This window comes from Populus nigra, chromosome 10, assembly GCF_951802175.1.
Source record: "Populus nigra chromosome 10, ddPopNigr1.1, whole genome shotgun sequence".
Taxonomy (NCBI): Eukaryota; Viridiplantae; Streptophyta; class Magnoliopsida; order Malpighiales; family Salicaceae; genus Populus; species Populus nigra.
Window position 1 is genome coordinate 11,584,627 of NC_084861.1, and position 17,429 is coordinate 11,602,055.

Here is a 17,429-nt window from a genome sequence, read left to right on the forward strand (position 1 = left end):
TGATCGTTGCGGTATGAGGATCAGGAGCTTATCATTTATATGCTTCTGTATCATGGTTTGGAGTTGATGAAGAACTCGAAAATACGGTACTTGAAGATACTCTCTGTGAACATAGAGGTGAAAATTTTCAGAAGTAGAACCTCCAACTTCAAGCATATATCTTTTGCCGAGTTACGCTGCTGGAACTTAAATAGTTCATGGGCCTGGGGATTTTGTCAAACTTTAAATGGGTTCGGCACTTCAGCCCATAGTCCAATAGATTTATTGAGTCCCGAAAATAAGTTCGAGACCGCCTTTGATAGGAAAATGTTATTATATATGCTTGGGCTCGAATCCTAACTCGATTAAGTATCCTTTTAGCTGTTTTTTTTTTAAAAAAAACAAAACTATATTTGGAATAAAATTTTAAAAAATTGAAACCATATTAATTGATTTGGAAAAAAAAATTTCTTGATAAACGGACAATGTTCTAATTTTCTTAACATGCTGGAGGGAGAAGAACGAATGAGGTATAATGGACTTTAGAGCTAACAATTTGGTGATCACTTGATATGAAATGAAATGATATGATTTTATTTTATTTATTTATAATCGGCATGATGTGATCAAAGTCAATCGTTATAATATTGCTCGAGTCTCTTTATAAATAAATTGAAAAATGTCTCTTGATGAAGTTTGGCTCGGTCAATAGTATGACGTTTATCAGATTGAAAACTAACCATGTGGAGACTCATTCTTTGTTTTGTTTTTTTAATATAATCAACTACAATGTTTTAGTTAGCACCTCAATTTATGTTCGTTGGCATGTCCTGATTTCACATGGCTTCTTTCATCCCTTTTCTTTCAAATCACCTTTTTTTTCTACGGCCAATAAATTACATTAAAACCCCCAAAAAAACAGACAGGAAAAAAAAAAGAATCTGAAAAATCTATACGTTTCAGTTTTTTTTCTTCTTCTTCTCGAATATGAAATCAAAGACATATTTTGTGAGTTGTTCCGTTCCTTCCCTGCTGTATGGAGTGCCCTGTGGCGAGTAATTTGAGATTTGTTTGCTCTAACATCAACAGAATCGATACCAGTTAATTTTTCTTCATACTAGCAGCGGCAGCAGCAGCGGCAGCATATTTACAGAGTACCTTTGAACGGAGTCGCCATGCCTATTTCTCCTCTGTTTAGGCTCAGAACAAGCCGTAAGCATCAAATGATGAGATTTTCATCTCGCTTTCGGGAGTGTAAAAATGTTTTTTCAACATTCTTGACGTGGTTACTTGGCCGCTGCATCCGAAACTACTAAGAATTCTTAGAATAAACTAGTTGTCCGGTGAGATTTCTTCTTCATTAATAGCAACATCCTCGTTTCATAATCCTCAAATTTCTCCTCGGTTTGTCAACTATCATGCCGAATAATGCAGCACTGAAGAGCACCAAATTCCTACAAGTGAGGTATTCAAGAAATTCCTAATAAATTAATCTAGACGGCATACCTTATATGACATAGTGAAAGGTCAGCCGTTAGTTAAGGAGTCTTCTCTTGTCTTAATCACAAAACACATGCAATATCAAAAGAAGATGCTAAATTAGATGCTTCACCTGCCCTGCAGTAGTAATGCCATACATGCGGTGATAAAACCATTTAATTTAATTAATTGAGATTCAAGGGACTTGAAACGTGAGAGAGTATTGGGTTAATTTATATGCTTTTTAAATTATCGTGAAGAAATAAATGTTAGTTTGAGACATAGGATATAAAATGCATAGCACTCCCTTCTTTTATCTTATTAGAGTGCTTATAGCATTGTGGTCAAAACATTATTTATTCAAATTAAAAAAAAAATTATATATATTTTTTAATAATTTTAATATGTTAATATAAAAAATATTTTGATGCATTTTAAAAAAAATACTTTAAAAACAAATAGCTATCCCAATACCACATTTATGAAGAAAAATAGTGTGAATTAGCATTCTCAATCCGCGTTCTAAACAATTAGTATGAAATAGTCAAGTTGGCTGGTAACGTTAGGAAGAAAAACAGCACGATTTCTCTGCGTCTGCGCCGGGAAATGGCAACGCTCTGTATGAATTGCAAGGGGCGTCCAGCTGCGGCATCCATGGTGAAAACCAACAGCAAAAGCATATGGTTGTGAGCGGGATTTATGTAAAAGATTACAGATATGGCTTACTTTCTTGATACCCACCAAATCTATATAATTAATTATTAACCTATGAATTCATTTTTAGATATTTCTTAAACGTTTCCCTTCGCTGAGTGAAGCCTTAAGATCAAACCGACTGACTCAATACATGAGATTCTTGAAGAGGACGTTCCTCCGGCCTTCCGATCGTCAAAGTGACGGCATGATGTGGAATGGCTGGTTTGTCTTGACTTTTTACGTCTTAGAAAACAATTGTATTGATTATTTGTGTTTGCGCACGCTGGAGCGCCTGGACCCGTCATCGTCCATGCTTTAACCACTACTGATTACAGCTCATGGGCCCTGATTAATTTAAAGAAGAGTCTGTTAAAATCCTCTGCCGAGTTGAACATTCTCCCCTCGGGCGGCCCCTGCCCTTTTTTCTTTAATTATTTTATCTAAATCTTGGTTTATTACAAATAATGCACTGTATAGAGATTTTAAAGCTCTAAAGGCCAATTATTTCAAGGAAAATGATTTATAATTAATTTATATAGTCCTGAACTGCAAGTTATAGCTAATCTCTACAATCTTGAATTCTGGGTTTCTTTTTTTTTTTTTACAAAGTTAAAGAATCATAACATTTTTTTATTTTTTTTGCGTCCATATTAGAATAATAAAAAGTACAGAAGTATTTTCTCGTTTTTTAGCATATTTCCATGAGACAAATTGGGTTTTGTTTTTTCAAGATTAAAATGTTTCTCTTTATGTCAAATAACCAATTCAATTAAAAAATTTAAATGATTAAATGAGACTCCAATATATGATTTATATTATTCAAACTACTTGATCATTAAAACTTTGATATTATATTAAAAAAACCAATTTAACCTAAAAACTTAAACTATTAGATAAGACCCAAGATATCATTTATATTATTTTCTAACACTTTAAAAGAAATTGTGAGCGGAAAAACAAAATTATAATTGTATATCTTTTTATTTAATCAACGATGATATTCTAGAGCGACATCAATCTCTCTCTTTTTTTTTCATTTTCTTTCATTTTTGCAATGAGTAAGTTCTTAATATTTATTAACTGAGATATTTGGCTGTATTATCATTAAAAAAAAATGAACAACCCAATTTAAGAATTGAAATTAAAATCGAAACACTTAATTACAAGAATCTAAAAAATTCAAACACTATTTCTCTGTATCAAAGAATCGAAGCCTGATGACAAGTAACGTGCATGCACCTTCGACTTGTGGGTTTAATTTAAAAGCCACGTAATCCAATAAAGAAACGAGAGAAACAGAAGAGACACAACGGGTTTGAATAAAAAAATAAATTAAAAAAAAAAAACCAGCGAAGAGAGAGATAGTATTACTAGCATACGAGTGAAAAAATGGAAAAGGGTGCTGGCTGCGTGGCCTGGCCAGACAGACAGACAGACACCACCGAACGGATCGGTCAACAAGATCCGGCTGCAGAAAATAAAATTGGAAATAATTATTAAATTCTTTGCTGATATTAGCACGATAGAAACAAATATGTCTCTGAAGTTATTTGAAAACGAGATTTAATTTTTAATTGACATGTAAATTAATCTAAGAAAATCCCTTGACATGGGATCAAAGCTTTACCACATGTAAAATCTCATTCTTCAAAAATCCAGATTTTTTTATATATATATTTTTCGAGAAGTAATTGACATATATGTCCTTTCAATTAAAGTTCCAAAACGAAGGTTCCATCTCATTTTCATAACAGCTAAGCATGCATATTTTTCCCCAGTAAAAGCATCAGTTCTTCCATGCAGAAGAAAAAAGGCAATCAATTTTATATCACAGTTGGATTAAATTAATCTCTGAATAAGCACCGCAACCATGTTAGATTTATTTAGTCATAGTCAACTCCTCTCTCTCTCTCCCCCCCCCCCCCCCCCCCCCTCTCCCCCCATTCGAGCCCTTGAATTTCAATTAACGCTGGTAGACTAGTATATATGCCAGAGAATGATGCGAGAGAGAGAGAGAGAGGCTGGGATACAGAGAGGCCAGTTTTTTCTCCCCCGAGAAACTTCTCTTGCCATAGAGAATATTGGTTTCTTCCAGTATCATCAATATTCATCACTTTTATAAGCCATTTCCAACTGGTAATCAGTGGCCTGCCATCTATATATCTTCCTCTTTCTCTTTCCCTGCCCACAAGATAATAACCAGCCCCTCCTTCTTCTTCTTTTTAGTCATCTATTATATCAAATACATCAACAATCTGTGATTCCTCTTTGATCATCAGACCTCTCTTTCTCCACCACCTTTGCTTACATGAGTTACAGCAAGGGAGAATAACTGTTATTGCACTCACTGGAAACATAACCTCGAAAAGGAAAAGAAAACAAGAAAAATGCATTCAGCAAATCATTGGGGGGGTTCGCTGGAGATTTACAATGGATCAGCAGAATCAACAACCGACGATGAGAGGAGTCGCAACATGGAGTGGGACAAGGCCGCCTTGCAACCCCAGCATCATCATCTAGACGAGACACAACAGAGCTGGTTATTGTACCCTCAAGAGACCAAGAAAAAGAAGTATGTGGACTTGGGTTGCGTAGCCTGTAGCCATAAAGCCTTGAAGTGGACTCTCTATGCCTTTGTTTTTGCGCTTCTTGTTATTGCACTCCCTATCATCCTAGTCAAGACTTTGCCAAAGCACAACTCTAAGCCTCCTCCTCCAGACAATTACACTCTTGCCCTCCGAAAGGCTCTTCTCTTCTTCAATGCCCAAAAATGTAAGTCAAGTCAAACGTCACTGCTTTTCTTTTTCCTTTTCTCTTTTCCGAGCTTAGAGGGTTAGTTCTGTAGTAATTGTGGCCTACCGAGTGATTTTCAAAAGTGAAATTTCAAATTATTATGATAACAAATTAAATAATTATTATGATATCAATCCTAATTATTGATAACAAATTAAATAATTAGAACAATGAAAATGATTGGGAAAAAAGATATATTTCATTATCATTACATATATACATTTAAATCTTGTTATTTTTTATGTAAGCTTTGGACTTCCAAGAAAGTCTGGCTTTCAAGAAGTTTAGAGTTTTACTACTAATTAAGACACTCTAAGATGGGAATTCTATGACCAGGTCATTCGGATGAAAATTGTTATGTAAAGTTATTTAATTAGTTGGGATAATTTTATTTTATTTTTATAAATATAGTTGTTCAAGTCAGCTTGCATGTATCTCAATTAATTTTACGAGTTCTAAAGTTAACGGTCATGTAAGTCTCCAGTAATCATGAGATTTGTGAGATTCAAACTGGAAATTTTTATAGAACAAACTTAGAGTCTAAACAGTTAAGCTACACCCCTCAAAATTATTAATTATTAGTTGGGATAATGTATTTCATAAATGTTGTGTTTCGAATAGATCAAAAAATAAAACGTTGGTTTCAACAGGATCTTGAGATCCCATCTGCAGATTATTAGCAGCTTATTTTATTTTTTATTTTCTTACCATTAACAAATCTAATTAATTACTTTTTGCTCACAATAAAACAAATGTTGGCATGTATTACATAGAAATAAATTATTGAATTAGTAGTACTCACCAGCTGAAAAACAATTTCGAAGAACAGTTTGATTTATAATTAGCCATTGATAGGCTGTGCACTGAAGTTCTATTAATTATAGAATTGACAAGTGTTGATTGAGAGTACCATCATTGAATGTGGCGTGCAGCTGGAAAATTGCACAAGAACAACGGAATTCCATGGAGAGGAGATTCAGGGCTACAAGATGGAAATGTTACTGATTTTTCTAAAGCAGGTCTTGTTGGAGGATACTATGATGCTGGAGACAACACCAAGTTTCATTTTCCCATGGCATTTGCCATGACTATGTTGAGCTGGAGTGTCATTGAATACAGACAGAAGTATGAGGCCATTGGCGAGTACCAGCATACCAGAGATCTAATCAGGTGGGGTACTGATTACTTGCTATTAACCTTCAACTCCAGTGCCAGCAAAATAGACAAAATTTACTGCCAGGTAATATTCTTAATTCAGAATGAACGTTATGTGCACCTGACAATATTTCCATTTATTAAGACTTCAAAGCCATTATACCGTTGCTTGTTAGTGTAACATTTCCGTGTTTGTCCCCCAGGTTGGTGGATCTCGAAATGGCTCGAGACTTCCAGATGATCATTACTGCTGGCAAAGACCTGAAGATATGGACTATCCGAGGCCTACCCAAGTTGTAAATTCAGGCGCTGACCTTGCCGGAGAAATGGCAGCAGCCTTGGCTGCAGCCTCAATAGTATTCCGAGACAATGAGGCCTATTCAAAAAAGCTTGTAAGAGGTGCAGAGACAGTATATGACTTTGCCAGGGATGGTGGAAGACGGGGAGCATATTCTTCTGGGAATGATTACATTCAACCTTACTACAACTCCACTGGCTATTATGATGAGTACATTTGGGGTGCTACTTGGCTGTACTATGCCACAGGAAACATTACCTACATTAGATTGGCAACTGAACCAGGCTTCTCTAAGCACTCCAAGGCACTTTTAAGTATTCCTGACTTGAGTGTACTGAGTTGGGACAACAAGTTACCAGCAGCTATGCTGCTGTTAACAAGGTACAGGATATTCTTGAATCCAGGATATCCATACGAGGAGATGTTGCATATGTATCATAAAAAGACAGAACTTAACATGTGTTCTTATTTTCAGCAATTCGATGTATTCAACTGGACTAAAGGTACATACATCGGATCTTGCTCTTTAACCATGTGACTAAGTGATACTATTTGCTTCAATGGATCACGTGCCAGTAATTTTAACTTTCTCTCTTCTTTTTTTGGTGGTTTTCTGATGTGTTTTCAAAATTTTGCAGGAGGAATGATCCAACTGAACCATGGAAGGCCACAACCTCTTCAGTATGTGGCTAATGCTGCCTTCTTAGCATCACTCTATGTCGATTATCTGAATGCCACTAGAGTTCCAGGACTCAATTGTGGTCCCAAATTTATCTCACTGGACCTTCTTCGGAGTTTCGCCACGTCACAGGTAGCCTTTTCTTCTAAATCTTTCTGTTTCAGGATAGACTAACTTGCTAGCTGATAAATATCCGACATTGCCAAGTCAACTCTAATAGGCAGTCCCAGAGTAGGAATTGGTTAAAGAAAGAACTGCTGATATACACAGCTGATCAGAGTCATATACCATGCAACAAGCTTCGTGTTTTCATACTTTAATTAGAAAGCTGGCCAGTTTCAGATTGGCACCAAATCATTTGTTAGTTTTTGGGTAGGGGAATTTCAACTTTCGTAACTCCTCTTCAGACGGATGTTATAATATCAATTAGGCTATGCCTCAGCCACAAAATACAGTTGTTCTTCTTGAAATTGCCTCATGCACTCTTTTTATCTCCCAGTAGACTAATCTTCCCGTGATTGTTTTCAACACAGATCAACTACATTCTAGGTGATAACCCCATGAAAATGAGCTATGTGGTGGGGTATGGGACCAAGTTTCCCAGGCATGTTCATCACCGTGGAGCATCAACACCCAGTGACAAAACAAGGTATTCGTGCACAGGCGGATGGAAGTGGCGTGACAGCTCCAAGCCCAATCCTCACAACATTACAGGAGCCATGGTTGGAGGGCCTGATAGGTTTGACCAGTTCCGTGATGTTCGCACTAATTACAACTTTACCGAACCAACTTTAGCTGGAAATGCAGGACTAGTTGCTGCGCTTGCATCCTTGACAAGCAGTGGTGGGATTGGCATCGATAAGAATTCAATCTTTACAGCAGTTCCACCGCTCTACCCTCCAAGCCCTCCATCTCCTCCAGCTTGGAAGCCTTGAGCTGCTAAAAAATTAATCTCCAACAGCTTGAGCTTTTGTTTATACATCATAGAATTCTTGAGATTTTCTTGAAGTTTTTTTTATCGAGCTCCTGTTTATACATCACGGAACACTACTGATACGTTCACAACCGTGCGACATCTGGATCTTCATGTTACATGATACTTGCTCTTCTAAACAAACTGTTGCTTTGCTAAACTGTCACTGCAAATGTTTCTGTGGAAGTGATTATACTGAACTGCCTTAATTTCACAATTGACCAACTGATTTGGGTACTGTATTTGAAGAACTTGTGGAATATAATATGCTCAATCAATCTGCCTTTCACTAAATGGAAAGTATTTGAAAGACATGAAACCAATCTATCTTCACTAAAAAGATTGGTCCTTCACAATCTTCAATTTGTTCGGTGGCTAAATGATTTAGTGTTCTCTGAAATTCAGGTAAACTGGGAAAGTTTTTAATGTAGTCCAGGAATTGTCGAGTGTCAAATGCATTGGACAGTTTATAATTTTCCGGGGTTCATTGGAGATTCTCAATCCTTGCCAGTATAAGATTTAAATCCAACTCTGTTCTTCAAACCCAAGAAACCACTTGAGGGAGATTTTCCATGGCAGTATAGCATATTTTCCTTGAGTATGAAGTTACTTTATTCCCCAAATTCATAAATTACTTTCGACAAGATACCTTGAACATATATTATTGGTTAAAATATGATAAAAAAATGCTTCGAGTTTCTCCTTTCATAATTCTTCCATTAATGAAATCTGAGTAAAAATCAATAATTAAAACTTGATTTTTATTTATTTTTCTTAAACAAATTTCAAGCGCAATCCTTGAGTAAGTTATGAACTAATCTTTCAAGGTAAATTTCAACCGTTCAAATTAATGATTTTTGGGGTCAAATATGATAAGTTCCGAAGGGAAAAAAGAAAGAAAGAAAGAACTTCACCATAAACACTCGAAATCCCTTGCAAGTCTCCTTTACGATTCAACCACAAACACTTCAAGAACGAAGGGACATAGTTGGGCAGACATGACAGACCTTGTGAAACCATTCTGGACCATTTTCATAAAAATCGAACCAGAAGCCACCTGAATATATCCAGGATGCATTATTACGTGTACCTTACATACGGGGATGATTTTGAATCAACTGCATTTCACCCTCAAGAATTAGAGATGTGTTTGTAGTCATTACTGTCCATAACAAGAACCTGGTTCTATAGGTGCTCCTCGGCCTGGTCCAGCTAAAGGAGCTGCGGCAACCCCTCTTTGATTCAGCAAACACCTGAAGTGTGCTAACCTTCCAGCAACTCTTTCTGGATCCTTCGCTAGCTTGTCATAAGGTGTCCATAGCCGCTCTTCAATCACATAGGAACAGAAAACAGAGAGAATAAAATCGTTATTTTAAAGTGAAGATACAGTTTGCATAGAAAGATTGAGATGAGTAGAGAGCAGATACAATACAATGGAAGATTTGAGATGCTGAGCTTAAAAACAAAGGGAAGAAAGATGTACAGTTAGAAGTTTTTATCTCTACTATAATGATGAAAAAGTTTCTCAAGAAATACCTCTAAGAGGATTCTAAAAAAGATCAAAACTAGTCAACTCTAAAATCACTCAAGGCATCATCTGGTGCCTCTTCAAATGAGACTGCCAGTCACCTGCCTTGGTCCAAGAATGTTAGCAGTGATAACTATGTATCAACTAAAACCACCTTTGGGATGGAAAGGCAGATCTCTTAATACACAGAACCATCCACAAAGCGTATAGTTTCATGAACCCTTAATCTCAACAGTAGTAAATTCACCAAGATTGTGACCAATTTATGTGACTAGGAAGCTAATATGAAATCAGATTTATATTATTGTTTGCGTCACTGTACATTCCTTTTCAATGACCATCATGCAACTACATAGTATTGAAAACAAGAAAACTGCATAACTTAATATGAATATGTCGCAACGTCACAGCAATTTCGTTGTCAATTGACATGATATACAATAAATACCTGCAGCAGCTGCAGCACGTGGCCATATGGTTTGTTCAATGTCTGACCCATCCACTGTTTCTCCCCACATGCATACTTCCCCCCCAAGAACTAAACTCTGTTGCTCGGGGTTTGTTATATTTGTAAGTGGTTCATTCTTATAGAACTCTTCCCAAGTAGTATCCAAGTAATGTAGATACCATTTGTCCTGGTTGCTCACAATGCACCTCAACCCAGATGCAACCACTTGCTCAGCAACTCCACCTCCAAGCCTGCAAAAAAAATTGTATGCTAAAGATCAAGTGTGCCCGAAATGTAAGGACAAACAAAATTATTATAGCAGTGCAAATACAATCATCTCTAAGATCTATTTGCTTGGTGGAAAAGGAGTCCAGAACATTTTTGTTTACATAGTGTAATTAACTCAACAATGTTCACTGATTGTCTAATATCTAAAGTAATTTTAATTGTGATTACAATATGTGAATTGGTTCAACAATAATTCACAGAGAGAAAGAGTTCCTGAAGTTTTCATCTAAACATTAATGGACTTGGACCAGGTGAACCAGATGTCACTCTTCAGAACTAGCAAACATGCAAGTAATGAGAATGAATAGTAGCGAGATCGACACTCTTTACCAACTACTACATATAAAAATTACTTGTCACAATTAGCATTGCAGATGGACTAAAACATCTTAACACCCTTATCAAGTCAAGTTTAGCTGTATCGATTAACCAAAATTCATATTCTGCACAGGGGAGCTTTTCCCATTTTTTATATAATATTGATTCTAGTCTCTCAATACAACAAGTCCAAGAAGCAAATGACGGTTGCATCATGGATAAATGATGCTTATATTTTTTTCATTTACTGATCTACAGGGTGGCCATGTTAAGATGCATCATGACAAGGTCATTTTATGAAATTATGCAGAAAGTATGGCATACCAATTGTGCACCACAGTCTTGCGGCTCAATTTATTTCCGAAGTCATTGAAAGTCTCCTCCCTGTTACATTGCACGATTGGATAAGATATAAAAACCAGTGAAATTTGATATCTAACCTTATCCAGAATTGTTCGTACCAGTTAACAATTTCAAATCCATGGGACAAAGCTATTTTCTGTGCCCGCAAGACAAAGTACTGATAAGCTTGAGATCCATTCATTCTATGCTCTTTTAACCTGCAGGTTTCAGAATAGACAGTATCTTGATCATGTCAAGGTCAAACAACATACAATACGAATACAATTTACATGCCCTCTCTCTTTTGTTACAATTCCATGCTCTCTTAAGGTACATGGAATGGGAGAAAAACTAAAACTAAAAGAAATAGCTGTGAGTCTGGCATGCTAGTTATTTCTCAGGAAATCCAATAATAGCAGTAATCATAAAATAACATTGGCATAGAATGTAACGGTGATGTCATGTACAGCAAGCACACAGTACCCACGTAAATCCACTTGGATTAACTACAAAAGGAGGAAAATATGGTTGTGGACATCAAGCACGAAGATAATAATGTGATACACTTGGTGTCTACAGAAAAAAAGAGAAGAAAAGAAAAGAAACATCAGTTACTTTGCATGTAGAATTCGTGGGATTGTTACCATTTTGTTATGTGGGGAGTTTTTGTCCAGCAACCTGAAAAGGACTCATACAGTTGCATGTCAATAAGGTGAAGCTCCATCTAGATATATATTTCAAAAATTAAGAGCAAGCAAAAGCAAGTAACCTGTGGCCCCTTCATTAGCATCAAATATCATGTTTCAACACATACACCCAAAAATAAATGAAGAAAAGATATGATAAAAGGAAAGAAAATCCCCAGAGACCAAGAAACAAAATAATAATAATAATAATAAATGTTCCATAAACAATAAACAATCAATACAAAAATGGTGATAGCAAAATATAACTATTAAACTTACTTGGGTCAACTTCATCACCTCCTAAGTGAACAAACTTGAATTTAAAGATCTTACTGAAATCTGAAACGCGAAAAAAATAATCATGTTACCCATTCATCTTTTCATTTTTGTTTTTCACCGAAATTAAGCTAACTTGCAAATTTATATATATTTTTTTAGTCTTCTGACATGACAACTTATTGATATCAAACCACACTGTTCCAAATTGAAAGTACAGGCATTACCTGAAAGAATCCCATCTATCACTTTGAATGTAAACTCGTTGCTGACATCAAGTGGCTGCTGACAGTCTTTTGATGGCCACAGAGAAGGATAGCCATGCCCCCTAATTACAGGGGAAAAATATCCATTTAAATCATTTGGAGATCATAATTTGTGATCCCATTCTATCATAATGGCCATATTGCAAAGAAATGGAAAACGCAAAATATTTTTATTGTTTTTGTGAGTTTGCATCTTTGGGCAACAAGGGAAACCTACAGAACCCGCCTTGTCATAGGTTTTCAAAATACAATGTCACAAATTCATGACGATTTAAACTATGCATCGAAATCTGAGTTAGCCATAAAGGCTTGCCTATATAGAAGTACAATTCTAGTAAAGGAACTCTGAAAATAATTCGGCGCTGCAGCATTCTGCATCAAATGGCTACCCCCAGGCCTCATATCTGTAATGCCTTGGTCACCAACCTAGACTTTCACCAGATAGCTCTTTATCCTTCTTATGTTTGTCAAAGAACCATCTCAACCTAAAAGTTTAAACTGTTAGGTGAGGTCTCAGGATATTATTTATATTATTCTCTAACATACCCCCTCAAGTGAAAGTTCTTTGGGCTTGAAACTTGCACAGGTCCACTTTACCTTGTGCTTAATTTTTATCAAATAAATGGGGATGGTGAAATGCGAACTCGTGACCACTTGGTCATTAAAGCTCTGATACCATGTCAAAGAGTCATCTCAAGTTAAAAGCTTAAGCTCTTAAGTGAGGTTCCAGGATATGATTTATATTATTCTCTAACAATGTTTGGCCCTGAAAACCATTAGCATTCATCACTTCTGCAGAAAGTTCAGTGAGGCTAACTGCAATAGATCCATGGGCTACAAACAACCTTTTGGCTTGTCAGCATTAATCCAAGCAGTTTTCTTGGATACAAGTTGGCAGGGTGTGATAAGTACCCAACTCTATTGTTTGAGATGAAGAACTTCTAATAGGGAAATCATACAGGTATACAAAAAGATACATCATCATCAAGTCAAGTGACCAATGGCAGCTTCTCATATTGACTTAATGAAAAAATGTTCTACACATCCTCATGGATTAAACATTATCTAATTCTGTGATAATTCCGATGAATTTTTAAATTCTACCCGTTAAGAAATATAGATTGTAGTTATCTGGCATCTTGCAAAAACTAAATTAGAAAGCTGTATAAATATTCCCCCCAGCACCTGGAAAGACATGGAAGTAATTACATCAGCCAGTCAGGATCTATAAAGTCTTTTCCTGGGAATTTTTTTGTGCTATTGCAGAAGCCATGAATGATCAGAAATTCAAATCCTCCCATTATTCACTTGAAGAGGATAAGGTTCTTTTTTTAAATGAACAAGTGTCAATTTTTGGGTTTATAAGTTCGCATCTTGATCTCATAGATACATGCACAGTAATTTTTGAAAGGAATATAACTGAGACAACAGAGAAAACCACTATACGAGAATATTACTATTACCATGAGAGTGCATGTCCAGGAACATCAAGTTCAGCTAATACATTAATTCCTCGCCTTTGAGCATAACTGCAAATTTTTTCTTGACATATTAGAGATGATACAACTACATAGACATAAGTTTGTAGAAGGTGAAGACAGCAGAATCACTTGCCTCACAATTTCAGCAGCATCAGAAAAGGTGTACCGCTCTGAAACTGAATAAGCCCCATCCCACAGATGTGGATATGAAGGTATCTCCAAAGGGAAAGATTGGGTATCTACAACGTGCCAGTGCAACACATTCTGCATATGCAACAGAATAAAATCATAAAGGCCAATGACAGGTATTGTTTTTCAATAGTTCTATTGACCTGCTAACACCTTCTGCAAGAAAAATCCACTTCTCACCGACTAATTCTGTTAATACCACAGCTATCTGAGTTCTTACAACAGGCTAGATGATAAAAATCAACGTAAGGTCAGTGTGAAACAACATTACATCTTGTTACAAAGTAAACCGTATCAGCAAACTGCTAATTGCAGTAAATTGTTGTGTTAACACCATTTGCTGTTCAAAAAGGAGGGAAGACAGGTAATTTAAGCGACAGTTGCCAAATTTCTGTCTCATTTCATGTTGGATAGGTTTCCTGGTGCAAGATCCAAGGCTTAAACACTGCTGCACAAATTACTATTTCCTATCCTTTTTATGGATGCAAGATTTCCCAAACTTCATTGCTGTCCCTCTAGAGGAAGAAGCTAATTCAGGCAAACTAAATCCTAGCAAATGGTGATGAACAGAAATAGGGATGATACTCCTCGACAAATGCGATCATGAAAACCTCTTATACCTATAATGCTAAAAGCAAAATACCACTGATTATTTTCCAGCAAACAGTAGAACAAATATGTAGTTATTTCACCAAATATTCTAAAAGATTCTCAACTATAGATTAGTTAACTATGCATCACATACCAATTTTGCATAGGCCATAGAATCAATTACTTTCTTAATCATTGGCACTGGCTGATAGTGTCTTGATGTATCTGCACAAATTCCACTTGTAAGTCAGACAAGCACATTAGAATTTGAAAATACAGAGTGGATTTGAGATATAAAAACAGAATAGACCAAACAATTGGACATCAAGCTTTTCAAGTGGCCCTATGTCAGCTTGGGATAGCCCTCCAGACCCATTTCACATGAAGTAAACTTTCTTCCAATCAAAACCTTCAGTTGTCATTGCCAACCTTATCAAACCAGAAGCTAGTGCATGGAATAAAGCCCTCAGCTGGGGCTTTGAAAGACATATTCATCAAAAGTAAACTAAACATATTACAGAAAAGGAATGCAGAAAACAACTCACCAATCAAGAGCCCTCGATAAGAGAATCTTGGTTGATCAATGATAGTCCAAGGGACCATGTGAACTTCAATCAGTCTAGTTGTAAAGTTAAAATGACACAATTGGCTGAATGTCTGCAAAATTTAATGTCATGTCAAACTTAGACAATTTTGAACTTGGTAGGAATATCAAAAGAGATACAATTTCATGTCTTAAGGATTAGTATAAAACCTGAAGCCCATGTAACGCCCCATAAACAGTCTGCGCCTGTAATGTTGCCAAACAGAATTTGAATTGATCAAACAATTTACATGAATCAAAGCTTACTGATGTAGACCAAACTCAGCATTGACCATTAAATGTATCGATTTGGTGCCTCTACAGAACATTAGTTCAAAAATTATGAAAAAAACAACCATGCTTCAGCAAGGTCCCACTCCATAATTGATTATAATCATGATAGTGGAAGATTTTATAAAACATGATTTAATGTTACTAGTTCTCTACAATGCATGCTTGAACCGTCTCGTAAGCAAATACTAGGTTTTGAGTTCACTAATCTAGATAGGACAACGAATAATTCCTTTGAGATTCATTCCCCTCGTCCAAAAGATTGAGACTGGAAACATTTGTCAATGCGCTGGCTATATGGCACATCCAAATATGTCAAAGCTACATATCAACATAAATATATGAAAACTATTTTAGGAAATGCCAGACAAATTCCAGTAGCATTTTCTTTCAAGTCTTACTATTTGAACATCTTCCTTGAGAAAGAAACTTATGACAATTGACTTGGACAGGTGTAAGTTGTTAGACAATATAGCTACAAAGACAAAAGGTAGCGGTTGCACCCACCTCAAGATGGACGTAATCTGGCATCTCTGGTGAAGGAACCAGCAGTTTGTAAGACTCGGCAACACCATATTGTAACTGTAAAAGCACACCACAATACAGGGAGAAAGAGCATTTGTTTAATCTAAATTAAAAGAAGGAGCTCTCCAGATTTCATCTAAAATGCACAAAAAAAAAAAGCCTTGATTATTGTTTAAATAAAACTTAATGATAGCTACAGCTCATAATTGATTACTTCCTAATAATTGTTGTATTTAGTGAAAAATAAGTTAAAACAAAAGGATTATCAAATTGCACATCACTTTGTATTTCAAGATCGGGAAAAAAAACAACTTTTTAAAAAAAGTTGTCAGCGGTGATAATGAAACTTTTATACAAGTGGAAAGAAAAAGGCGAAAATGACTTCTTCTTAGCCTACCTCAGAAGAATCACATTCCCAGACTTTTAAACATTAATCTTTAGGCCCGTGTGAATGAACTGATCAGGTAATAATCAGAAAAGAAAAGAAAAGGCTCTGACTGGAAAGATAATTGATGACCAATGACACCATACCTGGTCATCTGGTGAGAAAATAAGAACATGAATTCCTTTAATGATGAGAGACTTGTCTACGCTAGAAAGATCACCATCAACAACATGAGCAACTTTCACTACATCAAGCATTCTTGTAAAGCCATCCTTCAAAATCTCAGAGCCATCAATGTACTTGCTCCCATCAGTAACTAACTGAAAATCTTGACTCATGTAAACCCTGCTGTGCCCTCTACTCACCCACTTCGGCATTGGCCATACATTCAACTCATTCACATTCTTTGCCACAGCAACCCCAAGAAACATAAACACCACCACTAACCAAGCACTTTTCAACCCCATCTCTATCTTTCCAACAAAATGAAAAAGAAAAGAAAAGAGACCCAGGAAACAGAATCAAGATTGAAGTTCAGATATATAGACACACACTACATACATTTGTATCAGTGTATGGTCTATATTCAACTCCTGGCGCTATAAAAAGAAAAGAAAAAACAGAGAATCTTGGGAGGTGAAGAGAAGGGGACAAGAGGGTTGTGGTGGGCTATAAAATTCAAGATAATGGGATTGACAGAGAAGTTGTTTTATGTTTCCTCTTTGTTACATTTTCAGAATGAAGTTAGTGGTTGTTTTGGCGTGAGAAGCACTGGTGTGAGATGGGCTTTCCTTCTTTCTTTATTCTCTCTCCCACCCTATCCTGTTGTTGTCTTAAGAAGATTATAATACTAAATCCAAAATCTAATCTGAATCTATTTTTCTCCAGGTGAAGAACTCATTTTTATCCACAGATGTCTTTTTCTTAATCTCCAATAATTTATTCTGGTGGATACCACACATAATAAGTATTCAATTTGAGAAGAGATTTATCTAGAATTTTATATAAAAAAATTATATTATTGTTTCTTGTATAAAAAAAGATAAATAATAAATCAACGCGACAGAAACACCGGATCTCCTCCAGCTTGGAAGCCTTGAGCTGCTAAAAAATTAATCTCCAACAGCTTGAGCTTTTGTTTATACATCATAGAATTCTTGAGATTTTCTTGAAGTTTTTT

The 17,429-nt window shown here is 36.0% G+C and overlaps 2 protein-coding genes across 2 annotated transcripts; one reads left to right on the forward strand and one right to left on the reverse strand.

Moving 5' to 3' along the window:
• The first annotated feature begins 4,140 nt into the window (after positions 1–4,140).
• On the forward strand, positions 4,141–8,269 carry LOC133704611 (endoglucanase 12-like). Its single transcript, XM_062129490.1, has 5 exons — positions 4,141–4,926; positions 5,880–6,187; positions 6,306–6,903; positions 7,039–7,211; positions 7,613–8,269. Exons 1-5 carry the CDS (start codon positions 4,542–4,544, stop codon positions 8,012–8,014), a joined length of 1,866 nt encoding a protein of 621 aa, XP_061985474.1. The 5' UTR covers positions 4,141–4,541; the 3' UTR covers positions 8,015–8,269.
• A 692-nt stretch (positions 8,270–8,961) lies between these two features.
• Positions 8,962–17,102, reverse strand: LOC133704778 (beta-hexosaminidase 3-like). Its single transcript, XM_062129749.1, has 14 exons — positions 16,396–17,102; positions 15,847–15,921; positions 15,220–15,255; positions 15,011–15,122; positions 14,620–14,690; positions 13,819–13,949; positions 13,668–13,733; positions 12,166–12,266; positions 11,942–12,001; positions 11,621–11,654; positions 11,096–11,194; positions 10,959–11,018; positions 10,029–10,279; positions 8,962–9,378 (listed from the first exon to the last, which is right to left on the reverse strand). The coding sequence occupies exons 1-14, from the start codon at positions 16,714–16,716 to the stop codon at positions 9,212–9,214; spliced, it is 1,584 nt and encodes a 527-aa protein (XP_061985733.1). The 5' UTR covers positions 16,717–17,102; the 3' UTR covers positions 8,962–9,211.
• Positions 17,103–17,429: the final 327 nt, after the last annotated feature.